The following is a 27,760-nucleotide window of genomic DNA, read 5'->3' as shown; positions in this document are numbered from 1 at the left end:
TATGCATAGAATGGAATAGGGACCGAAATTTGATTGTTTCATGCAACCAGAATTCCTCCTCCGCCCCCAGTGGGCCCATACTCACCATGGCTGGGGCTGAAGAGTGGTGCTGTGCAGAGATACTTCAAAGCTGAAATGTCAATAAGCAAGTCTTACTAAGTTTTTTATGGGCATAAGGGAAGTGAGTTTGAAACTTATTCCCTCTCTGTTGTGACTATAAATCCAATGATACATCTGCCTGTTTATCAGCAGCTTTCATTGTGGCTTTGAGGGGTTCCCCTTGCACAGCTGCAGAACATCTGATCCTGAAGAGGAGAAAGAAGAGGATTAGCTCAGCAAGATCTTGCAAGCCATTGCTGCTTCAGACCATGAACAAAGGTCCTGGAAAGCCAGTGTGACAGATGTTATGGAGAATGAAAAAGCAGATGGGGGAAGGCTAGGATTCCCAGGAGGAAGGGGAAAGGGAGATGCACCAAGACATAAAGGAGCTTTTCAGGCAGCAAACTCAAATGCTGCAGATGCTGGTTGCCCTACAGGCCCCAAAATCTCAGACTCCTCGCGCTTTGCAGTCCTTAGAGAGCTCTGTAGAAGCAGTCCTGAGACCCCAAAGCATATCATGTGGCATCATGGGCCACATCCTAATCCCTATGTGGACTGCAAGGAAAACCACTGCTTAACATACAACAACATAGGTCAGTATGTGTGTAGCACAAGGGATGACATTTGTATACTGAAATGGACAAATGTTTATTGCCTTTCCAATTCTAAAAATTCAGTTCAAAGTTTGTATTGCAGTGCCTACTGTTTTTTGCACATTGCTTTTCTGCACTGTTTTTGCCACTCAAATTTCTTATTTTTTAAATAATTATTCTTATTAGTTCACAACACATTTCAGAATGCATAGCAATGCTCAAAGCACAGAGTACGTGTAAATGTACAGCACTGCAAAACTCAAGAGGTTCTGGAAAACACCCCCCCAGTCATATTTATAAATGTACAGCAAGCACCAGATAATTCATAGCTTTGGTAAAACATAATGTGTGTAAATATGCAGAAAGCACTACACATTTCCTAACAGCACTCAAAGCTTCAGGTCCACAGAACATTCCAGTACAGAGCACTGCTATCACTGACTGTTAAAGTGCTCTTTTAAAGCCTCATTCAACTGCATAGCTCCATGTTGAGCTCTTGTAATGGCTGTTGTCAGAGCAGACTTTGAACAGCCAATCTCCTCTTTCCATCCTTGTGACAGCTTTTTCCCCCTTTGCCTCACAAATATTATTTAGGTCACATGAGGTAACTATAACCATTAGAATATTTTTCTCATTGAGATCCAGTCTAGTGATTTAAACACCACCAGTGTCCCTTCACTCAACCAACAGCATGTTCAATTGTCATTCTGCACTTTCTGACCTGGTAATTGAGTCTTTCCTTGGTGTGGTTGAGGTGGCCAGTATACGGTTTTGTGAGCCCTAGGAGCAAGGGATAAGCTGGATCCACCAGAATCACTACTGGCATTTCAATAGCGCCAGTGGTAATCCACTGTCTGGGAAAAAATGTCTCTGCTTGCAGCTTTCTGATCAGTCTTGTGTTCTTAAAGATGTGGGTGTCATGCTTTCAGTGACTAGCATTCAGTTATGTATGGATAATCTTTTCCTTTCCATCTTCAGCTCAACTTGGAAAAAGTAAAGAACACTTGACCAAATAGCATCACTATTCAGCATTATCTAGCACTATTTGAGATTCCCACCTTAGTTTTGCTAGCTAAAACCCAATTGCTTTCACCAGTTCCTGAGTTAATCGCTGACCTTAAAAATGGAAACTTTTTCCTGCTGTGTTTAGTAAACATGGTCAGTGTTGACCTGAAGATGGGAGTAAATAGAACAGTATTATTATATTCCCTTTTACTTATTTGGAGAAGTGTGTAAAGAAATACAAAGATCTAGAAAGGATAAAAACATGGATAGAAATAGCCAAAGAGGCTTAAGATTTCTGTCAAAATATTCTCTTCTGAAATTATACGGAAGCTACGTTGCTACACTTCATATAATTGTGTGCTCACCATGCTTATAACACTTGCAGCTCTATATAATTAAATCTTATGCTTCAGGGCTTCAGCTGGTTGCCTGCAGTGATCAGGCAGGAATTATTTCCCCTGTTGCACAGCTGGCTAGATTGCCTACAACTAGAGCTGGAACACCATTCAGGGTGAACCAGTGGTCTGAGGTGGCACAGAAGATTCTCTTTCTAGATGCCTGGCTGTGTGTCTTGCTCACATGCTTAGGGACACACTTACTATCCTATTTGGAGTTGGGAAGGAATTTTCCCACAGGTCAGATTGGCAGGGACTTTCTTTTTTCCCTGCTCTCCTCAGAAGCAAATGGTTTGGTTTTTGCTGGGATCATCTGAGTATATCTTACCTAATAAATTCCCTGCCATTACAATATTTAAAAAAAAAAAAAAATTGGTAATTGGGATGATTTGGTAATTATGAGCCTGTCAGCCTGACATTGATCCTGGGCAAGATAATGGAGTGACTGATACGGTACTCAATAAATTATTAAAGGAGGTTAATGTAATTAAAGCAAATCAATATGGGTATATGGAAAATAGATCCTGCCAAACTAACTTGATATCTTTTTCTGATGAGATTACAAGGTTGGTTGATAAAGGTAATAGTGTTGAAGTAATATACTGAGACTTCTGAAGTGTTTTGACTTAATACCACACGACAAAAAACTAAAATGATATAAAATGAACATGGCACACATTAAATGGATTTAAAACTGGCTAACTGAAATCAAGTGAGTGTTTTCCGGTGGGGTCCCACAAGGATTGGTTCTTGCCTCTATGCTATTCATCTTTTTTTATCAGCGACCTAAAAGAAAATATGAAATCATCACTGATAAAGTTTGCAGACACAGAAACCGGGGGAGTGGCACAGTGAATAGGACAGGTCACTGATCGGTAAACTGGGCGCAAGCAAACAATGTGTGTTTTAATATGGCTAAATGTAAATATACACATATAGGAACAAAGAACGTATGGTGTACTTACAGGATGGGATACTCTGTCCTGGGAAGCAGTGACTGTAAAAAACATTTTGTGGTCATGATGGATAATCAGCAAACATGAGCTCCCAACATGATGCAGTGACCGAAAGAGCTAATGTGATCCTGGGATGCATAAAAAGGGAAATCTTGAGTAGGAGTAGAGAGGTTATTTTAATCCCTATATTTGGCGCTGGCATGACTACTGCTGAACACAGTGTCCATATCTGGTGCCCACAATTCAAAAAGGATATTGATAAATTGGAGAAGGTTCCGAAAAGAGTCATGAGAATGATTAAAGGATTAGAAAATATAGCTTACAGTGATAGACTCAAAGAGCTCAATCAATTTAGGTTAACAAAGAGAACGTTAAGGATGACTTGATCAAATGACTGGAAGCTAGACAAATTCAGACTGGAAATAAGGAATACATTTTTGACAGTGAGTGTAATTAACCATTTGAACAATTTACCAAGCATCTTGGTGAAGTCTCCTTCACTGACAATTTTTAAATCAAGATTGTATATTTTCTAAAAAGTATGCTCTAAGAAGTATTTTGGGGAAGTTTGATGGCCTGTGTTATGCAGAAGGTCAGACTAGATTATCACAATGGTCCCTTCTGGCCTTGGAATCTATGAATTTATGAATCTTAGGAACTGGTGGCACCTTTGTCTTTCCTGTTTTCTGCTTGTGGCACAAAGTTTACTGCCCTGAGGACTGAAATGCTTTAGACTAACTAAAGTCGTTGAGCTTACTATATTGGTATCTGGGTGAAATGTAATGGCTTGTGATGTACAGGAGGTCACGCTAGATGATATAATGGCCCCTTCTGGCCTTAAACTCTGTTATGCTATAATGGTCACTAGCAGAAGCAGTATCCATTTGGGTACAAGGCTTTTGTTGTAGGACGTGAAGACAAGTGACTCTGTTCACACTACAGTAATATAAATTTAACAAGTTGTATAGGGTCTACAGTTGTATATATTCTGGAACAGGGTTCTCAACCTTTTTCTCTCTGAGGCCCCCCTCAACATGCTGTAAAAACTCCAGGGTCCAGCTGGGGTGTAGGGGGGCTTGGGGCCAGTCAGGGGGGCATTGGGCATAGGTGTAGTTTGACTGTTATTTGGGATGCAGGGCAAGGGCCGGTAGGGCTTGGGCCAGCTCCGCACAACGCGGTCCAGGGAGGGAGTGCCACTCCACTCCCTGACTCACCTCAGCAGGCAACCCAGGGGGGATGCAACCAAAAAATGTAACTCAAAGTGGGGACTCAATTCAAAAAGTTTGAAAACCACTTGGTGTAGGTAGAGGGATAGCTAGGGGCTGTGTGTGGGCAGGGGGGTAGCTCAGGTTGCAGGGAGGAGGCTAGCTAGAGGCTGTGTGCTGGGAAGGCTCCTTTGATGGCTGCTCCCCGAGGGCTCTGCTGTCCCGGAGCTGGGTCCCTCTGCCCAGGCAGCTCTTACCAGCTGCATAAGCAGTCAAAGGGGCTGGGAGCTGAGGAGCAGCCACAACCCTGGGCACCAGCAGCAAATGGAGGAAAGCCACAGCTGCCTGCTCCATGACACCACTAGCCAGAGGAGCAGCTGGCTCTGCCCTGCACTGCCTGGCTCTGGCTTCCCACCTACAACCTGGCCAGAGGGGAACTGGGGGAGATGAGGAGGGAAAGGGGGGCCTGAAGCATCCTCCTAGGGCTACCCCACTCTGGATATGGCACTGCAGTTTTGGGGGACAACATCCTTGTGCCCCCCCATCTCTGCCTATGGGCTTCTTCTCACGCGGAGCGCCAGGGCTCTGGGCTTCAGCCCTGCACTGCTCCTGGCTTCAGCCCAGGGGGGCACCCTGAGGGGAGGTTGCTAGGGCTCCCTCACTGCTTCCAGCTTCAGCGGGGGGAGGGGCGCCGGGGCTCCCAGCTTGACCCCGCGCCACTCGTGGCTTCAGACTGTGGGGCACAGTGGCTCCCAGCTTCTGCCCCGTGCCATTGCTGGTTTCAGCTCCGCACCGCGCCACTGCATGCTTTGGGGGGAGTGCAAGGGCTCCGGGCACTGGGTTTCAGCTGGGGGGCCCTGCAGCCCCTGTGAAAGGTCTCTGACCTGGGTGTAACTGATGCAATTACAGCTGGCTAAATATGCAGACAGTCTGAACCAATAGCTTTGAGAAGTGTACACTTCCATATGCATCTCAGTGAGAATCTGCCACTCCAAATGGGGGTGGGTGAAGCCATAGGTGGTGTGTAATGTTCTCCAGACTGCCTTAATCCAGCTCTGAGTAAACACAACACAACTAGGGTTAACATACCCTACTCTTCCTTGCTTTATAAATCCACACACACAAAGTGTGAATTGAAGAATGACCCGTGTTATCACTATCTAGTTTAAAAATGCAGAAGTTATGGCTTGTTTATTAAAATCAGGCTTATGCAAGCTTAAAAACGCCTATTAGAGTTGCCCTGATTTTTTTTTTTCAACTTTGATGTTTGTGACAAGGTTATAAAGCAGGGGTGGGCAAACGTTTTGGTCTGAGGGCCACACTGGGGTTCTGAAATTGTATGGAGGGCCAGGTGGGGAAGACTGTGCCTCCCCAAACAGGGGGCGGGGGCCAGGCTATCTGCCCCCTCCCACTTCGCGCCCCCTGACTGCCCCCCTCAGAACCCTCAACCCATCCAATCCCCCCCCCACTCCTTGTCCCCTTACCTTCCCCTCCCGGGCACCCCCCCAACCAGCCCCCTGGGACCCCAATCCAATCCCCACGCTCCCTGTCCCCTGACCGCCTCCTCCTGGGACCCCTTGCCCCAACTGCCCTCCCAGGATCCCATCCCCTATCCAACCCCCTCCTTTCCCGACTGCCCTGACCCCTATCCACACCCCTGCTCCCTGACAGGCCCCCCGGGACTCCCACGCCTATCCAACCCTCCCCGTCCCTTGACTGCACCCTCCCAGAACCACCCCATCCAACCACTCGCTGTCCCCTGACTGCCCCCCGGGACCCTCTACCCCTTATCTAACCCCCCCCCCCCCCCGGCCCCATACCATGCTACTCAGAGCAGCAGGACTGGCAGCTATGCGGCCCGACCGGAGCCAGCCACGCCACCGCACTGCCTGGCAGGAGCTCGCAGCCCTGCTGCCCAGAGCACTGGTGGTATGGCAAGCTGAGGCTGCAGGAGAGGGGGGACAGCAGGGGAGGGGCTGGGGGCTAACCTCCGCGGCCGGGAGCTCAAGGGCCAGGCAGGATGGTCCTGCAGGCTGGAGTTTGCCCACCTCTGTTATGAAGTAATTGAGTATTTTTAAATTTAAAATTTTGACAAAAAAGTCTGCATTTTTCAAGCAGCTCTAATTGTGAGGGTGCCAAATGCAGTTCTGTACTTAAGTTTGAGTTGAGTTTTACACACAAAACAGGGATTCAACTTTTATTATGTGTAAAGGATAGACTGTCTGCCTCAGAACCACAGCACCTACTCTTCGAGGGAATATTCTGATAATTAAATCTGTTGATTAGTTTGAGTTAAATTTAGTTTAAAACTGAGTCCTTCAAAGAAAGAAGTATTCTGTGTCAGTGGGGTTTGGTTTTTTGTTTTGTTTTGTTTTTTTTGGAGGGAAAAAGAGAAGTTAGTTGAGATGAGCTGGAGCTTTTTATATTGTTGCTGTTGTTAAAGTTCTGTTTCCTAAGAAGCTAAAACAAGACAAACACACAGAAAAGGGTGAAGTAAAGAATAGCAAAGAAAGAAAATGCAAACTCACTGTTGGGAAAACATAGGCCCAATGCACAGTCTTGTCATCCACTCTGAGATCTGGAAACTTGAACCGGCATCAGGCTGTTTAGGACATTTCTTTTAGTTGCCTCTTTCTGGTCACAGGCTTACAGCAGTATTGCAAATATGCAGTGTTGGAAATCAGCTACAAAGGTTTCAAACAGAAGAAAAAACAACAACAAAGGTTGCAGGACTGATATAATCAACATATCCCTCTTTGATGCACCAGAAAACTTCAGCTTTGACAGACGTTCAGAATGGACTGACTGGAAGAAGTACTTTGCAAGACTTCGCATTACTACTAAACTCCACCAGAAAACTGGAGACATCCAAGTATTGTCTTTAATTTATGCTATGGGGAAGCAGACAGTATATCTTTAAATCCTTTGTGTTTACTGGTGACAGTCACAAGGATGACTGAAAGAGTTTGGCTATGTTTGATGCATACTTTATACCTTAGAGAAATGTGGTTTATGAATGGGTGTGTTCTCACCAGAGAGCTCAAGAACCAGGGGAATGTGTTGAATCTTTTGTAAGAGCCTTTCATACCTTGGCAGAAAACTGAGATTTGGGGATTGTAAAACATGAAAATATCAGAGAGACTGATTATTGGGCTTACAGACAAAAGCATTGCACAGCAGGTACAATTAAAGACAGTTTTAACCCTACACACAGCTATCCAGATAATAAAGTAGAGTGAACTAGTGAAAGAGCAAAACAAAAACCAGGAGCAACTTGAAAAAACAGAAACTAGCTCAGAAGCAGTAAAGAGACACAGCATGACTGATAAAAGTATCATAAACCCTCTGTGGGAAAGAGGGACAAGTCCCTAACTACAAAATCTTTCAGAATAAATTCACAAGATATGGAAAAATTCAGAACTCGAGAAGTTGTCACATCTTCAGTTCCTCAGAAGGAACAATTCAACAGAGCAAACTCTACAGATGGCAGATGCAGAACAAGAAGAATACAACAATTCCAAACCAACCACAGCCAGCCGTTGCAACTAATGGACAGCCAGATCACAAAGTTATTAGGCATTTGAGTCATGTAATTAGGAAACCATTATGATTCAGAAACACTTAACAAACTGATATGTACTGAACTTTAAAGTTTGCTTGATAGTGTAAAATTTTGCAAATGGTATGAATATAAAACTTAAAGGGGGATGTGTGATGGAATGCTAAAACTATTATAATGTTCAGCCATTAGGTGGCACTATGAGTAACATACTTTACCTGGATTGGTAACAGCCATACCTAACAGTGCTTTAAAGTATCTTAAAGAGAACACATCTCTTGTATCTCTCTTCATGATGGATGTTCTGTAGCCAGTCCAAAACTGGTACAGAAGCCTGACCTACTTGTAGCAGTCCTGCAAACTACCGTGTACAAGCAGCATGTGACAGCCATCAAAGCCAGACTCTAAGAAAGAAGGTGGTGAAAGAAAAGGACACATGGAGAGTGCCGGGGGGAAAGATGAAGTCTCATATCCCATCTGGTGTTCAGAAATTAGCCAGAGACAGTGCAGGTGATAGTGTCATTTGGTTCCTTCTATCAGGTGTGGTCTGGTCAGGACATCTCGCAGGATTAGGATGAAGAATATCTGTGGTTTCAGGAGATAGTGAGGTGGCAACAATGGTGATAAAATTTGCTTCCGTTGTTGGCACACACCTGCTTCTTCTGCTAATTTTTACTAAAAGTCTTTTCTTTTTAAGACACCACCCTCGCCCCCCAGAAGGGAGTGTTGGGTTGAATAATCTATCCTCTCAGTATTGTGTCCACCAATAGGCCGAATTTCTGATGCACCTATTTTGGTTAATTGATTTTCAGACCTCTGTTCCTCTTGTTTGTCAGTCATAATAGTAACAGTCCTTGAAGTACTATCAGTAAAACTCTTTTTAAATTAGTTCAGCCTTTCTGCCTCCTTACATGTGTTTTTTTTTTTTAAAGAACTAGGTTACTTTATATAACAAGTCATTGTGACAGTTTATGAATGTTCACTTTTACAGTTGAGTTTACAATGAGGGTAAATTCATAGGCCTAATTATCATAGCCCCCCTCACTTGTGGAGTCCCATAAGGATAAATTCTTTCAGCACCTCTTTTCAACATCTACACGCAGCCACTAGGGGAACTATTCAGGTGACATGGACACAAGTGCCAGCAATATGCAGATGGCATACAGCTCTACTTATTCTTTACCACATAAGACCATACTACTATCACCAAGGTGGTCCAGGGCTTGGACAAAATCATTTCATATATAAAGAATAGCAGGTTTAAGATGAACCTGAGCAAAACAGAGGTTATGCTCATGGGCAGAGGAAAGTATTTTGAAAAGTTGAGGTCTCCTTTATTTAAAGACACACACCCACAATTGATCAATTCAGTCTGTAGTTTAGGGAGTGTTTTTAGATTATTCGCTGGCACTAAGAGGTCATATAACTGCATCTAAGTAATGCTGTCTATCATCTCCAGTTGGCTAGGAGATTTCATCCCATCCTGTTGGCCAATGAACTGGCCTCATTTATATATGCCTTTGTCATCTCTCATGTAGACTAAAGCAATGCAGTATACTTGGGCATGAAGCCTTCAGCGCTTAGCCTATTTCACTCAGGAGAAGCACTCTATCACATCAAACCTGTCCTCCGCTCACTATGCTGGCTTCCTATAAAATGTCAAGTTCAAGGTCTTGGTCCTTTTCATCAAGATCTCAATAGCTTGGGATATCTAAAATATTACCTAGAAGTCCAACATGAACACCATGGTCAACAGCTCTGCTCCTCTGGCACAATGGGCCTTTCTACAATAAGGGAAAAGCTCATCTGTGCAGGAGACAGATCTCGCTCAGGCTGGTCTGAGATTGTGTAATGAACTCACAGGAGCTAAGAACCATCACAAACTTCAACACTTCTCTATGTGCATATTGCATTTCTTTGACCTTCCCTTCTCTAATATAAACACATACAGTGTGTGAGTGTGTATATATAATATAATTTAAAACAAAACATCCTACTAAAAAAACACCTGCATGCACACAGAATTCTTCCCCAGGAAGAGGCTGCGAGAGAGAACAAAGAACATGTGATAGATGTTAGCCACATTGCTCAGTTCAGTGCTGAAAGGTGTTCAAATACTGTGGTAATGAGCATAGTATAAGAACCTATATAGAATAAAATGAAAACATTCGGCTTTCTCTTACATTTAAACTTAACTATGAACTGCCTGGTTTTATAATGCTTTTGGTTTTGAGTGTGTGTGTGGGGGGGGGAGGGGAGTAATTACAACATCCCTGTTGTGCTTTTTACTCTAAATTACCGATGTACTCTCAACCTTATCTCCATTTTAACCCAGTTTTTGTCTGGGAATATAATTAAATGGCAAAATTATGCCTTTCATGCTTAGCAGATCTTCAAGAACATCACTGTGGGGAAGGGAATGCAGTTCAAAAGCCTAGAACAGGGGTTCTAGGTTTTCAAACTTCATTGCACTCTGGCCTCCTTCTAACAACAAAAATTACTATGTGACCCCAGGATGGGGGACCGAAGCCTGAGCCCGACCGAGCCCCACTGCCCCGGGTGGGTGGGTGGAGGGGGAGGAGAGGGAGGGGGCAAAGCCAGAGCCCCACTGCCCCGGGGGGAAGAGTGGGGTCCAAGCTGAAGCCCAAGGCTTCAACCACAAGGAGGTGGCCTGTAACTTGAACCCTGCCGCCCAGGCCTGAAGCAGTGGGGCTCGAGCTTCAGCTCTGGGCCTGGGCCCCAGCAAGTCTAAGCTAGCTCTGGTGACCCCATTAAAATGGAGTTGCGACCCACTTTGAGGTTCCGACCCACTTTGAGGTTCCAACCCACAGTTTGAGAACCGCTGGCCTAGAACAAATATGAAAAATTCAGAATTTTTCGGACTTTCTTTGGGAGTTCCATTGCTTTAGGTGGACAATTGAAGATTCAAAATATTATTATTGTACTTGATTTCACAGGTATCTCACATTACAAAATGGCTTGTGTGCACTACTGATTTCGGATGCAAATACCATGGATAGTGTTCCTTCTGAGGAGTCTTTGGAATGGGAGGATAATGATGAAATCAAGATTGAAACTGATGAAGATGACTCGGTAGCAGAGATGGAAGAGGACAAGGAAAATTATGAAGATGATGACAATGATGGAGATGATGATGAGGAGGATCCCAATAATTCTGATGATATAGAAATGGAAGAACTAACAGGAAAGGAAGAAGCAAATAAGAGAAGTGGAACAGAGAAGCTGGTATGTGCTAATGCTACAGAGTGAAAGCTTGTTAAGTGGAGAACTACTGTCGTGGTCCTAAGCTCTTAAATATTGTGGTAAGACAAACAGGCTAGTCCTCCGTTTCTGAATGTCTTATCAATCTAGTTACTTATATGGCCTCTGTCTCTGGTATCGGAGCATCTACCTCTCTTGTTCAGGGTTGAGCCTATATTGCCATTACTTATGGACTCATAGCTCTTATTTCCAGCAGAACATTCTGGCCTGTTTCACTCTTCTGTTCTTTGAGTATAGAGTAGCTCTGTGAGATTGTTAGAACTGGAGTTCTCGTCTACTAGATAAAATGACTGCAATTTTTTTTAGAAGTGACTCCTCAGTGTCTGTGTGTTTATTTTGCAGTCTGCAGCTGCTCTTTGTGTTGCTGTTGGCAGTTTCTGTGATCCTGAGGATCTGCCTGGGTTGGCACATTTTCTGGAGCACAGTATGTATCAGCTTACATTTCAGTCTTTCCTCCCAAAGTGGAAAATTTAATGACCTTATTTTGGATTTATTGATTTGTTTAAAAAATTCTAGAAGCAGAATGCCAGATGGGTGTGATATGTAGGTACCACATCAAAAAGGTTGTAAGGAGGGATGTTAGAGGCTAAGATAGGGGATTCATGAATTATCATGGGGAGTTCTTCCCAAGTGTAAGAGGTTGCACGAAGAATGCATGGAGGTGAATGTGGGAAAATGGGGCTGGCATCGCTGGTGATACAAAGTTGATGGGGGTGGTTAAACTTCATAATAAAAACAAGTTGAAAGGTAGGGTGGAGCTAAATGATGGAGGGCTTTAAAGATGAGGATCACATGCTGTGCTTGATGTGGTAGAGACAGCATGGTAGAGTGAAGAGTGGGTGAGGTGATTGTGACACAGAGGCTCCTAGGTAAAGGGCCCCCCGTTCTTTGCAAACAACTCCTACTTCAGACCTGACAAATTCACTACACCAAACATGTACTTTACAGGAAATTTATCCATAAAGAGTAACATTAGGATATCTCCAAAAAAGCTAGTAACTTTTCAAGATTCATATATTTGCAAGGTGTATGTATGGGTGATATTTAAGGAATAATGAATTTATATTGAAAGTATGCTTTATAGACTTGGAGTAAAAAATTAGTTACTAGGAGATAAGTCTTGGTGGTGGGCCATTCAGGCAGGAGGGAGTTGTCACTCTGCCCTGTTTAGTTGGTGATGCAATGCAAGGCTTGATTATTTAGCCTTGCTCAATCCCAAAACCATCAAGGAAAAATCATAAGAGACAACTGCAAATCATCAAATGCTATTGAGGGTAAAAAAATGAATGTTACAACAAGACAGGGATGCCCTGCCCATGAATAGAAACAAAAGATTGTTTCAGATAACACAGATGAGGGAAAGGTATTCTGGATGATTTCACTGAGGAGACATTTTGAGGAGCAGGTTGTTCTCATGAAAAATTGGATTGTGATTCCTATGAATCCAGCCAGCTCTGCAAAAGACAGAACTGTTGGGGAAAAACCTACTTTATTAGACTTGAAAGGTAACTATTAATAAGTGAAGACCTAGGGTCATATTTTATTTTGGGTTGTAATAACTTGTTTCCATCACTCTCTCGTTTCCAGTAGAATCTCTATCCTTTCTTAAACCTTCTTGTGTTTTATTACAAGTGCTATGTGTTATTCAGGAGCGGTGATTTAAATTAAAAAAGTTAAGTGGGGTATACTGTGCCTGTGGAATTTCTGTGAGTAGCCAGTGTCAGGGGCTGGATATCACAAGGGAATGGTTCAAGAGGTATGGGGTGCATCTATTGCTAGCCCTTTCTTTGCCTTACAGGTTGGCATAGCCCAGAGGAGAGTGCTTGAGTGTCTGAAAGGCTGGTGGTGCTAGAGAGCCGACTCCCTCATGCGGGAGGCCGGGGGTCACAAGGTGACTCTCTGTCCTGGATAGTCCGAGAACCACCACAGCAGTCATTATTTTTTATATTACCGTCATGCCTATTACCGTCAGGACCCCATTATTGCTAAGTGCTGTACAAACACAGAATGAAAAAGATGGTCCCTGCCCTAGGGGGCTTCCAATCTAAGGGAAAGACTAGAGATATCAGATGGATATAGATCACAGGAGAATACAAGTGAACAAAGAAGCAATATTGGTCAGCATGACAGGCAGTGATCTTTGCACACGAGCCCTTAACCATTGTTGTGTGTCACTATGACCATTAGGAACATGAGTCTAATGGCAACATTTTAAATGGATATGAGGGAGGCTAATTTGGAGGCATCAGGGTCGGGTGGGTAAAAATTGATAATTAAAAAAAAACCCAAAACCAGATTATTTTAATTTAAATTAAATTTTTAATGTAAATTAAATTTATTTTCTTATTAAAATAAACCTAATTAAAATTATGGCAATTTATGACAATGCTTAAATTTATTATTATATGTTAAAAATAATTAAAATGAATAAAAATGCTGACACTAAGGTGAGAAGAAATTTAGAAGTGGATAAAAAAGTGAGCTTGAAATTTATATAGGTACAGAGCTCATTTGATGTATCTTTTAGTCAAAGACGGAGGTATACCAGGAATAATGGAAAATGTTGTTGAAATGTTGTTGTTTTTTAACAATCACTTTGCTTCAGCTTCACTGAAGAGAGGAGGATCACAGCTAATTCTCCTCTAAGATATATGATGGAATTTAGTGGTTGACTGTTTTGAAGCATTTATTAACGATCTGGCCTATCTTGATGTCAATTTGTGAAGAAAATTGTGACAAAATAAATGGAAATTTCACAGACCAGAGTAGTTAACATCCAGCTAAAGAGAAATGTAGAAATTATACTGACTATACTAAAATCTATTTCCATTGCTTTGGACAAATTGCAAAAAGATAACTGCTAATGTTGTTAAAATTTGGCAAGAATTTAAGGAAACACTTAAAAAACAAAGCTAAATTGCAGGCGGCGAACAAGCAGATCAAGCATTTACTCTGCCTTGTTTTTTGGCCAGTATTCTCAATACAAAGTATCACAGTAAACACTTGCTGAGGAGGAAGTGCTGCTATGGCATGGGCATCTAATATTCATCCATCAATCAGAATAGATTTCAGGAGTGGGGGTGAATAGAACTATTCAAGCAACATGTTTGCTGCCAAAGTTTTGAAGAAAGTCAGACCAGTGAACTGGTGGAAGTAACTGGCTAAGAACCTTGAACCAGATTTTTTTGAAGCTACATAAGGTTTTGATGGCAATTGCCTCTTCTGCAGGTAGAGAGAGAGAATTTTGACTAGTTCATTCAAAATTGGGAGCTGAAAAAGCAGGAAAGCATGTTTTCCTAATCTAATCCATGAATAAAAACGAGATAGAAAAGGATGAGAACTAGTTCCAAAATATTGAAGAACATAGTGACCAGAAATAATCGGTTCAAGTCACTAACTACAGTCAATTCTTTCTTTAACAAATCAGCTTGTATTAAATGCAAAATATGTTATGACAAACTTACTTTTTTTCATTGTGTCCAGCACATTTAAGGTAGCTGTATTTAACTAATAAAAACAAATTTAAAAAGCTGTTTTTCTGCATTTCTAATTTAATTGAAATTTCCATCCAAATGCAGTGAGATACAAATCATGAGTAGAAAAAGAAACATTTTCCAGTAAATAAGTACAACATTCACCATTTTTAACATAATAAACTGTAAAATATAGGAATCCTAATAAATGTATGTTAAGCTATATAATTGCTTAAATAAATGCATATAGATATAGTGTATCCTCGTGGTTAGTAAAAAGAAGTACCAAATTTAGTGTAATGGCTATATTGAGTTGCAAATTAACATGTCCTAATGTTTATATCAGTCACTGAGAATGACCCTTTCTTTAGGAAAATAACTAAAAAGTAAAAATTCAAAACAAGATTACAGTTGATGCTTTAAATCAGGGGTTCCTACTTGCTGATTTAAATCATGATTAAAATAAATTATTTAAATCAGTCCCTCCTGCAAAAAGTCCATACAGGAGAATAGAGTAATCAAGGTGCATAATAAAGGTCTGGAGAAGAGATCTGATGGTTTGTACTGATAGAAATGTCTGGCTCTTCAAAGTGTTAGAGGAAGAAGTGTAAAGGACTCATTTGCTTGTTCAGTATCTAGCCTGTTAGGAAGTTTTGACCAAATCGCTCAAACCTGCAACGGTCTAAAACACACATGATTGATCCTGAGCTAACGGGACAGGAGTGCTGGTGCAGGTTTCTAACAAAACTCGTAATTCAGCTGTTCCGTCTTCCCTAATTTTACTTCTATTTTGATTCAACAAATTGTTACATAAGCTCCTTTACACGCATAGAAATCTGGATATTGATATTTTAACTCAAAAGACAAGGAAGGAACTCAATTTTATGTTTCATCAACTGTATTTCAGCCTCCTCTCATTTTGAGCTCAACTTCTGAAAGTTGTTTTGGGATTAATCATGTTGGGTAAGTAATGGACACAGGCAGCCACGCCCTGCTGGACATGCTCCCAGTGGAGGGAGAGTTCAAAAGGGAGCTGCTCAGCTCAGTCTAGGCGGACCAAGCAGTAGAGCAGTTGGATGCTGTAGCCTCCTGCAGAGAAGCCACTGAGGCTCTAAGCAGCTGGGACAGGGCTCACAGTCAAGCCATGCAGGCCTTTCATCTGCAGGGGCCGAGGATGACGTGTCACTGCCAATAGGGGAAGACACTCTGGAGACAGACCAGTGGTGCAGGGGTAGGAAGTGACCCAGGGCACAGGGGTAAGGGCTGGTGCCTGTCCGTAAGCTATGTGTCTGGACCATTATTTTGAGGGTCCCTGGGTTGGAACCTGGTGGAGCAGCATGGGGCCAAGTTCACCTAACCCCAGTCACTGATTCTCACTGTTGGGTGACACTGGCTCTAGCTGCTAGGCATGGTGGCCACAGACTCTAGCCGCTAGGCAAGGCAGCCATTGACTCTTGCCTTTGGGCGATTCTAGCTGCTGGACAAGGTGGCCACTGACTCTCGCTGTTGGGTGACATTACTGCAGATTCAAGCCACTATGCAAGGTGGCCACCGACTCTTGCCATTGGGTGGCATAACTGCTGACTCAAGCTGCTAGGCAAGGCAACCAGTGACTCTCACCGCTGGGCAGTCTAGTTCAGAATATTGCCACTAGTTGGGTACTGCTGGCCTTGGACATAAATCTCCCCCCCACCCCCGCCCCGACAGTGCACTTTAGATTATTCATTTATTTTCAATAAATGGACTGAAATAGTAATTGCATTTTTCTTATACTTCCTTCAACATTAGTCATACTCAGATAAATTTGAGTGCTTGTATGTCTGTTTCTCTATGGTGACCTACTCAGGACTAGATTGAGACTGATGTGCTCAGTTTTAAGGTGTAACTTAAAATCATACTTGAAACCAAGTGTTTTCCATATTCTGAAATGATTCCATTCTATAACTTGCATTTTTAGGCTGGTCAATTGCTACAGGCTAGATTTCCCACCGTCTTGCATCTTGTGTAGTAATTTACACCTGTGCAAATGGACATAAAATGTTGTCAAATCAAATGGTAATGCACTGTTGCTTTGTGTAAATGCCTTCACAAGGTGCAAAGCAGTGGGAAATCATGCTGTCTTTATGTAGCTATGCCTTTCTGAAATCATCATTATGTCTATATCTGCTTAATTTTGATCGATTGTGTTTCAGTGGTATTTATGGGCAGTTTGAAGTATCCAGATGAGAATGGGTTTGATGCATTCCTGAAGAAACATGGGGGCAGTGACAACGCTTCAACTGACTGTGAAAGGACAGTCTTCCATTTTGATATCCAGCAGAAATACTTCAAAGAAGCACTCGATAGGTAACCGTGATCACACCAAATAAAGCATTGATTCATTTAAAATAGATTAACACAATGAACTCTGAAACTGCATATATAACTTTTCATTGCGTTGTCTTGGCCTGATTGAAGGGAGCCTGTCATTGCTGAGCTTCCATAGGTCCCCTTATTACAACTGAGGTCATTATAGATGGAAGGAGATTGTGATTTTCCCTTAGATCTCTCACTGTCTTTTGAGGGAGTAGTAGTACCCCAGTAGTGTATAGTATCTTAGGAGTGATGTAATTTATGCACCTGCTATGAAAGTAGGACAGATTTCAATATGTATTTATGCCAGATTACTTGTAGGACTATCATAAATTATCCCACTGTCACAATTGGTAGTTCATTCCATTTACCTGGCTACTTAAAGGAGAATCTTTTTATTGGCCTGTTCCTTTTAAATATGTGCCCTGTTAGGCTGTTTAATTTTTTATTAACAATCTCTGTTTAAAAAAAAGTATTGATTCTTATATGGCAGTGTACCACCAAAAAGGTGCAGTAAAATGATCCACTGCTTTATTCAAAAAAATATATGTTCGGTGCCAGGAAGGATCATTAATTAACTCTTATCATGTCATAGGATATGTCAATACAATAAAGCTCCATTTCTGTCATAGGGAAATTAAACAGTCTTTTGATGGGGAGGATAATTTAAATATTTTTGATATTGACAAAATTGTCTGGTGGAAAATTAGGTTGTACTGCAAATAGGCATTTTTATCAACGCCATTAATGTGGTGATTGAACTAAATTCTGCACTAGAATGTACACACAATGGGAGTGTTGCTTCTATAATTGCCTTCCGTAAAACATTGGAGGGCAGAATTCATCCCTCCAAAGGTGGGAATCAAACCAGCTTTGGCTACTTTGAAGGTCTCAAAGATGGGTAGCAAAGATATTTAGACATATGGCAAGATTTGGATATGAGGAGAGACTGAAAAAGCTGGGGCTAGATGAGAGGAGACAAAGCAGGGATGACGTGATACATGTCTATAAAATAATGAATGGTATCTGCGGGATAAACAGGCACACCTATTCATTATTACTCATACAAGAACATGTGTGAAGTTAATGAAATTGAAAGGCAACACATTTAAAACTGATGAAGAAATGCATTTTTGCATAATCGACGTGTGGAACTCCAACAGAAGGGATTGTTGAGGCAAAGAACTTAGTAGGATTTTCAAAAATTCTAAGGCCAGAAGGGACCACTGTGAGGAGATCCAAGATCAAAATTCCCTGGCAACCACATAGGTATATCCAAAATTTAATTACAACTCCACCCCCACATAGAATCCCCACTCGTGCACCAGTATTCCATTCAGGCCACTAGTCTGCCCTATCCATCATCCATATCTTTATGGGTGAGGGAGAAAATATAATTGTGAATAATATTATCTATATACATTAGGGCTATCGATGATTCTGCATCCTTTGGTGCCATATTCTGCCAGTCCACTTCCACTCAAAAGACCTTGTCCTTTGTCTTTCTGAAAATATTAAATAATTGGGTTTATTCATTTTACTTCAGAGGCATTAAGAACAAGTGGCAAAAGAGTCCAGAACTGTATAATTGTTTGAGTTACTGCAAGTCCTAAACCTTAAAAAAAGTGAATATTATTGTTTGCCATAAAGACAGTTTTTGTTATAAAAAAATCTTTCTGTACAATCTTTCAGCAGACAATGGGAAAGATTTGTCATTTTTCTCTTTGTTTTAGGTGGGCACAGTTCTTCATTCACCCACTAATGATCAGGGATGCTATTGATCGTGAAGTTGAGGCTGTTGATAGTGGTAAGAGTAATATTTTTGTTATAAAATTTTTTTTTGAGTTCTACAGCACTGAAGTTTTTGACAAGATTCTCAGGTATTAAGTGCTGTGAAGCCTGATGCATAATATTTTATATGTCCTTTATTTAACTAGGGGCTAAAATTATGCCAATGGAATTTATTAATTCCTTGAGCCTAATTAAATATATACATTTATGTGGGTGTGAGTCAAGTTGTGTTGTGTTCACCCCTCAATGCAGAGCAAATGTTGGTATTAACATTGATAGGGAGACTAGTCTTGTGAAAAAATAGTACATTTGAGGGAGAATAATTAGAGTGCGAATCAGTCTGTAAATAAGGAGAAACTTCCTCTGATCAAAAAGGTGTATCTGAAAAATTTAACCAATCCCCTGGTGTAATGAAAAACTGATGCAAAGAATAAAATAGAACTAGGTTAATAGAGATCTGCAAAGGGGCAAAAATGGATTGGTGCCTTTTCTTCATGCTTCATGATATGTAAAGAAGGGCTAAAAATGTAGATTTTTAAGAGTTTTTTTTTAATTGTTTTCCTGCTTGTGTTTTTAAGTTAAAGTTAGGAATGTCATGTCTGGTCTTCCCTGGTTTTGCTGGAGGATGTGTTAAACACCTCAAATGTGCATTGTGAGCTTTCTCTGCTCTTCGTTGAAGACTTGGGTAGGAGAGTCATATATTTAATAAAGACCTCAGAAAAGCTCAGGGAGTTGAATTAAATAATTGTTAGCCAAAACTGTGTTCTGTTTAGTTTTGCTAAGGTTACTAGGTCACTGTTGTCTCTTCTGTAGGCTGGGGAGTGCATCTATGGGTGTTGAAAATTCAGGGCTTGTAGGTGGAACAGGAAATTTCCTCCCAATGTTCTGGAGCTCAGAGCCATTTGCAATGCCTGTATAGATGCTACATGGTCAGATGAGAAGGAGGAACAGTGTTTGGAAGCTCTTTGATAAGTGTTGCTTAACAGCTGCAAGCCCTCTTCTAGGGTGACTTATATGGTCAAGTGGAGGTGTTTTTCAGTTCGGTCGCTTGCTCTGGAAATTCAGGCGATGCTGTATTCAGGATATTTTGGAGTACCTATTGCGCCTTCAGTCCTCTGGTATGTTGGTCAGCTCACTGAGGGTTCACTTGGCAGCTATTTTTGCTTTTCATCTGCCCACCCAAGGGAAGTCAGTTTTCTCAAACTCCATGGTGGTGAGGTTTTTAAGGAAAATCATTCATCTTCACCTGCATGTGGAAGAGCCTGTTCCCTTGTGAGACCTTCATACTGTCATGGCTGTCCTTATGAGTCCTCTGTTTGAGCCACCGGCAACCTGTTCTCTGTCCCTCCTGTGCCAGAAGACAGCATTTCTTGTAGTTGTAACGTCTGCAAGGAGAGTATGCAAGCTTCATGCCTTAATGGCAGAGCCCCTGTGTACACAGTTTTTCAAGGATAAAGTGACCCTATCGTCACATCCAATTTTTTTGTCAAAAGTGTTTTTGCGGTTTCACCTTAACCAAATGATTTATTTACGGATTTCCTTTCCTAAACTGCACTCCAATGTGGATGAACAACAATTTTACACATGAGAAATGAGACAAGGCTTGGCATTCTATCTGGAGAGACTGACTTTTCAATCACCTCATATGTTTGTCTCTTATGAGGATCGTATGAGGTGTCAGGCAGTCTCTGTAGAAATGATTTCCAGGTGGATAACTTTTTACATTACATCAGCATATGCAGTAGCTCAGATCATGCCTTCACAGAGGTGGCAAACTCATTTGATGAGAGCCCAAGCGATGTTGATAGTGTTCCTCAGTGATTAGTCATGCCTGACTAATCTAATTGACTTCTATGACGAGATAACTGGCTCTGTGGATGAGGGGAAAGCAGTAGATGTGTTGTTCCTTGACTTTAGCAAAGCTTTTGACACAGTCTTCCACAGTATTCTTGCCAGCAAGTTAAAGAAGTATGGGCTGGATGAATGGACTATAAGGTGGATAGAAAGCTGGCTAGATTGTCGGGCTCAACGGGTAGTGATCAATGGCTCCATGTCTAGTTGGCAGCCGGTATCAAGTGGAGTGCCCCAAGGGTTGGTCCTCGGGCCAGTTTTGTTCAATATCTTCATTAATGATCTGGAGGATGGTGTGGATTGCACCCTCAGCAAGTTTGCAGATGACACTAAATGGGGAGGAGAGGTAGATACGCTGGAGGGTAGGGAGAGGATACAGAGGGTCCTAGACAAATTGGAGGATTGGGCCAAAAGAAATCTGATGAGGTTCAACAAGGACAAGTGCAGGGTCCTGCACTTAGGACGGAAGAATCCCATGCACCGCTACAGACTAGGGACCGAATGGCTTGGCAGCAGTTTTGCAGAAAAGGACCTAGGGGTTACAGTGGACAAGAAGCTGGATATGAGTCAGCAGTGTGCCCTTGTTGCCAAGAAGGCCAATGGCATTTTGGGATGTATAAGTAGGGGCATGGCGAGCAGATCGAGGGACGTGATCATTCCCCTCTATTGGACATTGGTGAGGCCTCATTTGGAGTACTGTGTCCAGTTTTGGGTCCCACGCTATAAGAAGGATGTAAAAAAATTGGAAAATGTCCAGCGGAGGGCAACAAAAATGATTAAGAGTCTGGAACACATGACTTATGAGGAGAGGCTGAGGGAAGTGGGATTGTTTAGTCTGTGGAAGAGAAGAATGAGGGGGGATTTGATAGCTGCTTTCAACTACCTGAAAGGGGGCTCCAAAGAGGATGGATCTAGACTGTTCTCAGTGGTAGCAGATGACAGAACGAGAAGTAATGGTCTCAAGTTGCAGTGGGAGAGGTTTAGGTTGGATATTAGGAAAAACTTTTTCACTAGGAGGGTGGTGAAGCACTGGAATGCATTACCTAGGGAGGTGGTGGAATCTCCTTCCTTAGAAGTTTTTAAGGTCAGGCTTGACAAAGCCCTGGCTGGGATGATTTAGTTGGGGATTGGTCTTGCTTTGAGCAGGGGGTTACACTAGATGAACTCCTGAGGTCCCTTCCACCCTGATATTCTATGATATGTCAGTATTTGACATTTGAAGGGCTGTTGCCTGGTGTTCTGTACGTGTTTTTTACCAGACACTATGTGATTACCATGGTGTCAAGGTCAGATGCAAACTTTGGGAAGCCTGTCTTGCAGTCATTCTTTAGTAGACTCTGAGCCCCTCCTCCTACAAGTTCTGCTTGTGAGTCACCTGAATGGAATACGTGTCTGCTGGCACTTAAAGAAGAAAAGATAGTTACTTGCCTTTATTGCAACTATTGTTCTTTGAGATGTAGGTGCAGATGTGTATTCCATGATCCATCCTTTGTCATCTCTGCATCGGAGTCTCTATTCTTGATGTTCGATGTGACGTTCGATGTGAAGGGCAATGCTGCTCTTAAATAGCCAGGAGAGAATTAGAGCCACAGGGCATGACCACAGCCCCTCTGGGTACTGGGGAAGAAAATTCTCTGCTTCGGTGCACTGGGCATGCACATGCCTGTGTGGAATACGCATTTGCACCCACATCTCGAAGAACAACCGTTATAGTACAGGTAAATAACCACCTTTTTCTCTCTTTCCTCCCCATATTCTGTTTCTCAGCAATGGGCTGAGTGGTCTTTTTTTCTTTCCCTTTTGGTTTTGTCTTCCCTTTTTGAGCATTGGCAGCAAGTGATGTAGTTTAACTAATTCACTACTACTTTGTGTACCTGACAAAAAACATTTCCAGTGCTGTTCCATGTACTATGTATGGCCCTGTTGAAAATTGATGTTAGTTACATTAGAACATTGCCCAGTGGTTTAATACAGTGCTAAATCTATAAAATTAACAGAGTATCAACTAGCAAGGCCATCTGATGCAAACAGGAGGGAGCTGCTACTTGGAAGCCTTGCCAGACCTGGGCATCCCATGAAAAAGTTTTTCTGGGGTGAGTCTTGACCTAACATTCTAAGACTTCAACAAATATGTGTAATACAGAAAAACTGATGTCTTAACAATATGAGATTCTTTAGTATTTCACCAAACTCTGGTGCTAGCTGAAATACGGGAAAGCAATTCTGCATTTTGAATACTGTAAACTTCAGGATAAAAAGTGCTACATGAATTGAAGTTATTTTCGACTCCAGCCTTGCTATTTGCCTCATACCCATTCATGGTAACTTATGGTTAGTGTCATCTAGGGCAGCTGTGGTTCACGTAGCCTCCCTTATCCTTATGTCTTATCCATTATAAATCTTGAAAAATAGTATTTGCATCTTGGATGTAAAAGACAAGGTCACTGTGGGCTCACAAGGAAGGTTTTTCAAAGCAGTTGGTTCAGCCTCAGAGCTGTAACAGCAGCTGAGTGACAGCTTCACAGCCATTGTACAGCCTTGTGAGTAGGGGTGGGTTGAAGAGAGAATTCACTTTCCTCCTTTCGCACAATATAGTCCCTGTAAAACCAAACCCCATATGTGCTACTGTGCATTAATTAGAAGGTAGAACCAGCCTTAGATCCTGTCAACTTGCAGTCTAGTCTTTAAAAAAAAAACAAGTTTTAGGTGCTACACCTACTTCTGAATCTCTCCTGACATTTTTTGTGGTTTATAGTAAAATTTTCCTTTAATCATGTTTTTCTCTCCCATGTTATGAAAGACTCATACAAACAGGGTAAACAGTGAAATTGGCTATGCACAAGGGTCTGTGTAGTGCACAAAATGAATAAACTGCAAAATACAGAAAAATATATTGTCTCTAATCTTTGTTACAGTACTCTTAAGAGTTTCTTATAACAATAGGAGGTTAAAAACTTCAGAGAAGAGTAATTTTTAAAATTGCTGTCCCTGGAACTCTGAATTTCCTGGCAGTCATTGTATTTAACCACAATATTAATATTAGTTAAAACTTTTTTTCCTTTGTATGTATTTTATCTCAGTATTTGTTCATGTATTCATGGCCTGAACATTCTGTGCTCCATCATGCATTCCTTGCGCATCCAAAACTGTGAAATTCTTGTGCATAAGGATTTCAAGATTAGATTCTGAGATTAGATCTTGTGATTAGAAAAGCACTAGTAATGTGAGGCCAAATAGCTACTTTTTTAACATTTACAGGTAATGCAGAGACACTAAAGCATGAACCTAAAAAGAGTAATACAGATATCTACACCAGACTGAGGGATTTTTGGCAGCACTATTACTCTGCTCACTATATGAACTTAGTTGTCCAGTCTAAAGGTAACATCATTTGTTGCTTAAATACAAATTCTTACATACTGCTTTAAAGTAGAGGACTGTTTCAGCTCAGAACTTACACTTTGCTGCTCATTAGGTAACAATGATTCTACTGTAGTCACCTGTATTCGTTTATAAACCCATAGAAAATGCCAGTGCTTAGCTTTTTTTCTATTTAAATGCCCTGGTAATGGTGACTGAGATCTAAGCATCAAGACTGAAATACCTGATCTCCTGGGAACCACACATTTGAATCCCAACAGGACTGTCTCAGCTCTTTTTGTGGTCCATTCACTGATTTCAAAATAGTTTACTATTTGTGGGTCTTTTGGTGAGACCTTAATACAGAGAAGTTGTCTTCTCTGTGTGGATATTAGTGGTCCCATGATTATTTTTTTTAATTGGAGTATAGACTTGTCCATGGCCAAAACTCTTGCCTGCGGACAGCTCTGGAATGTGCTGTACAGAAATGGATTCATGCTTTTGGTTCCTTTGGGCTGAAAGACACAATAAATGTGACTCCCTAGGAGGCCTTGGGCAAGTTGCTTAATCTCTGTATTTCTCAGTTTCTCATCTGTAAAATGGGGGATGATAATGCACTCTGTCATGTCTATTTACATTGTAAGCTCTTCAGGGCATGGATTGTTTTGTACTCTATATGTAGAGAGTACTTAGCATAATTACTCATTGCACCAAAAAATTCAAAATTCTGCATACTTTGTCAAAATAATGCAATATAATCACACCGGTTTCAATGGTTTTGGTAATTTATTTAAACTACAATACAGAAAAAAGTCACAACAACTATTCAGCATTTCCTAAACACATGAAAGTTAAGTTACAAGCACTTGGTAACTAATACTCTGCATTGCAGTTATAATCCTGGATTTTCATTTAAATTACATTACAGAATACTAAACAGCAAAAAAAAAAAGTAGAATGTTATTTTAAATTGCTCAGACTTTCACACATGAAAGTCATACAGTTTTGCTAATCATTGTCCTGGACCTGGCTGGGTACTTTGGGAAGTACTTGGTTCTGATTGTCCTGACATTTTATTGACTGCTTGGTAAATGTTTTATTTGCTCTCAAAATCTTTTTGAAATGGATAAGTAAAATAAATCCTGAGCTGTAATCTAACCCCATTGTGCCACTTTGGCACAGGAAAAAATTGAGAAAGCACATAGATCTTCCTAGCTTAGGATTCCCTTACTGTCATTTATAATAAGGCTCCTTTACATCGCTTTGGCAATGTAAGGGCCTTAAAACTTTCACAGGTTTTATGCTCCTGGGGGAATTGACTGAGAATGGGAACAGTTAACTAACAATAGGAACTTTAACAATGTTACTATGTAGGCAGGCTGCTACATTTCTGCCTCAGAGAAGGAGATCAATTAACCATCAACAGCAATGTTAACAACCTTACTACACTGAGGCTGCTACATTTGTGCCTCAGAGAATGAGATCAATTAACTCAGGCAAGCTGCTACATTTCTGCCTCTAGCCTTTCTTGGGCATAATAAAAATCCTTACCCTTCCATGCCAGCAAGTTGTAGTTGCAAGAGAGAGGGACAGTCTCTTTCTCTAGTTTGTTGGCCCAGTCCTGACTCTCCTTCCCTCTCCCCTGACAGTGATCAACCATGCAGGTACACATGCCCAGCTCCCTTCTCCCTCTCTGAAGCTGCTCCAGGCACACTGGAACAGACTCACTGCCTGGGCTGTTGGGGAGGAGGCGTGTGTTCCCCGGCAGATTTATTTTACGTTTTTCTGCGCAGGGGCCACAGAATTCTGTCAGGAGTACATAATGGTGCCCCAGTTTTGGTTAGGGGATCTTGATGCTACCATAATTGTAACGGATACTATATTTCGGTGCATTGCCTGAATATTTGCAAATATATTTGGGTAATAATTGCAAAAAGCAGGACTGTGTGAACAGAAGTTCTGCAACTATGGCCAGTCATTGGGAAGAAATGCATAGAAGTCAGTAACCACACTGCTTATTTTCATAGTCCCATATCTGTTGAAGAAAATATTATTTTCTTTTTGATTTACATAATCACTATAGCTATGCTACAGGAACCACTAATGTATTAGCTGCGATGCAGAACTCTTGGTACCGACACTTTCTCTTATTCAAAATTTTTGTCAGTTGTTAACATTTAAGTATTGTATTCCTTCCTTTATAAGGAAAAAATGCTCCCCATTTGACACTCTATAACATGTGTGACCATAGGCACCACTGTATTCAGACCCTACACACTGCTGCAATGATATTTGCACAAAGTATGTCTTGTGGGATATCATGTAAAAGCTAATAACATGCTGGCTATGAATATCAGTGTAAAGTGCATGTGTTAACCTTATATGTGAAGCTATGAATTCCCTCTGTGTGATGTCACTAGAACATGTTTAAGACAAGACAGCCTAACCTAGGCAAAGATGATAAACAGGTCTGCTCTAGACAAAGCAATGTGGGTTTATCTCTTTGTTCAAGTTGGTTTCTCTCACCCCCAGTCTCCTTTCCAGCTTTTTACTGGCCAGTCTGTCTAGGACTCATCACAGAGCTCAAATTGCTTGGTTTCTTTGTCTCCTTAAGATGAAGGATAAAGACGGAGTCTTTCTCTGTTCCTTATATTCCCAAAGGGATGTCTTTGTCTTACAAGTGAGGAAGGCCTCCTGGGGATTCAAACTCCTGTCTCTCTTTGGGGTGCAAGAGCTATGTTAATTCTCTGTCTCTCAAGTCCAGACTCAGGATAACCCTGGCTGGTTTAGCTCAATATCTTTGTTTACTGCTAATATGTAAATTGAGGTAAACTCACATTCCTTTGTCTAGGACAGACCAGTTTATCACCTTTACCTAAGCTAGACTGTCTTATCTTAAGCATATTTTAATAGCATCATAAAGAAGGAATAACTTGAAATATAAGGTTAACATGTTCATTTTACGATGATATTTATAGCCAGCGTGTTACTAGTTTTTGTATGATACCTCACAAGTTATATTTTGTACAAATAATATTGCAGTAGGGTGTAAATTCAGTAATGCCTAGGGTCACCATATGCTGCTCAGGTGCACAACTGTGCCAGATGTACCCCTTTTGGAGACCACTTCATTATTTATACTGTGCTTGAGAAGGTTGAGTGGATCTGCTATACTATAAGGATCTAGCAAATCATAAAGCCATGGGTGCCACCTAATCTCTCAGTTGTAGTTCTAATGGACACATATGACCATCATCAAAGCATAATCCAAAAACAGGTATCTATGGGATTTGGTAAAATTGGGGAAATCAGCCTAACAGTCTTTGAAGTTTACCCTCTGGGTCTATCTAGCATTACTGAATACTGATTTGCGGGCTCTGAGTCTGTTTAGTCTGGGTCCCTCAAGCTAATTTGGATTAATGGTGGAAGATTTTTCAGCCTGCCTTTTCCTGAAAACTTGGCTCCATGCTTGTCAGTGAGTTACATTTCTAGCTTTTTTCTTTTTTTCTTTCCTTACTAGAAACTTTGGATACTTTGGAGAAGTGGGTGAAGGAACTCTTTTCACAGATTCCAAATAAGTAAGATACTTTACTGATGCAAAAAGAATCTGATGTGTGGTGCTGGCCTTGATGTTAGAGGCTGATTGATGTCTGCTACACCTATGCTTGTGCCTCCTTTGTTGGGTGGAGAATTATAGTCTGCATTTGAGGTGTACTAAATGTTATGACTTCGCTTTGTGTAAAAGATAATTAGTACAAAATACAAATTGAGAGAGTAGTTTGTAGTGTTTTATATGGCTGTAACAGATTTTAAATGTGGGTTTTCAAAGTAATTCAATG

General features: G+C 41.3%; 1 protein-coding gene across 1 annotated transcript in view; it reads left to right on the top strand.

Moving 5' to 3' along the window:
- LOC140916269 (nardilysin) overlaps window positions 1-27,760 on the top strand; it is an 89,011-nt gene that overhangs the window by 2,697 nt on the left and 58,554 nt on the right. The window contains exons 2-8 of the mRNA XM_073357655.2: window positions 10,770-11,058; window positions 11,437-11,518; window positions 16,760-16,913; window positions 18,653-18,726; window positions 22,559-22,654; window positions 23,820-23,942; window positions 27,442-27,499. Of these exons, the coding sequence (XP_073213756.2) occupies window positions 10,770-11,058; window positions 11,437-11,518; window positions 16,760-16,913; window positions 18,653-18,726; window positions 22,559-22,654; window positions 23,820-23,942; window positions 27,442-27,499 (876 nt within the window). The remainder of the gene's footprint in view (window positions 1-10,769; window positions 11,059-11,436; window positions 11,519-16,759; window positions 16,914-18,652; window positions 18,727-22,558; window positions 22,655-23,819; window positions 23,943-27,441; window positions 27,500-27,760) is intronic.

This window comes from Lepidochelys kempii, chromosome 8 (assembly GCF_965140285.1).
Source record: "Lepidochelys kempii isolate rLepKem1 chromosome 8, rLepKem1.hap1, whole genome shotgun sequence".
In the NCBI taxonomy this organism is placed as follows: Eukaryota; Metazoa; Chordata; order Testudines; family Cheloniidae; genus Lepidochelys; species Lepidochelys kempii.
Note: the sequence above shows the minus strand (reverse complement) of the source record. Positions and strands in the feature narration are given on the sequence as shown.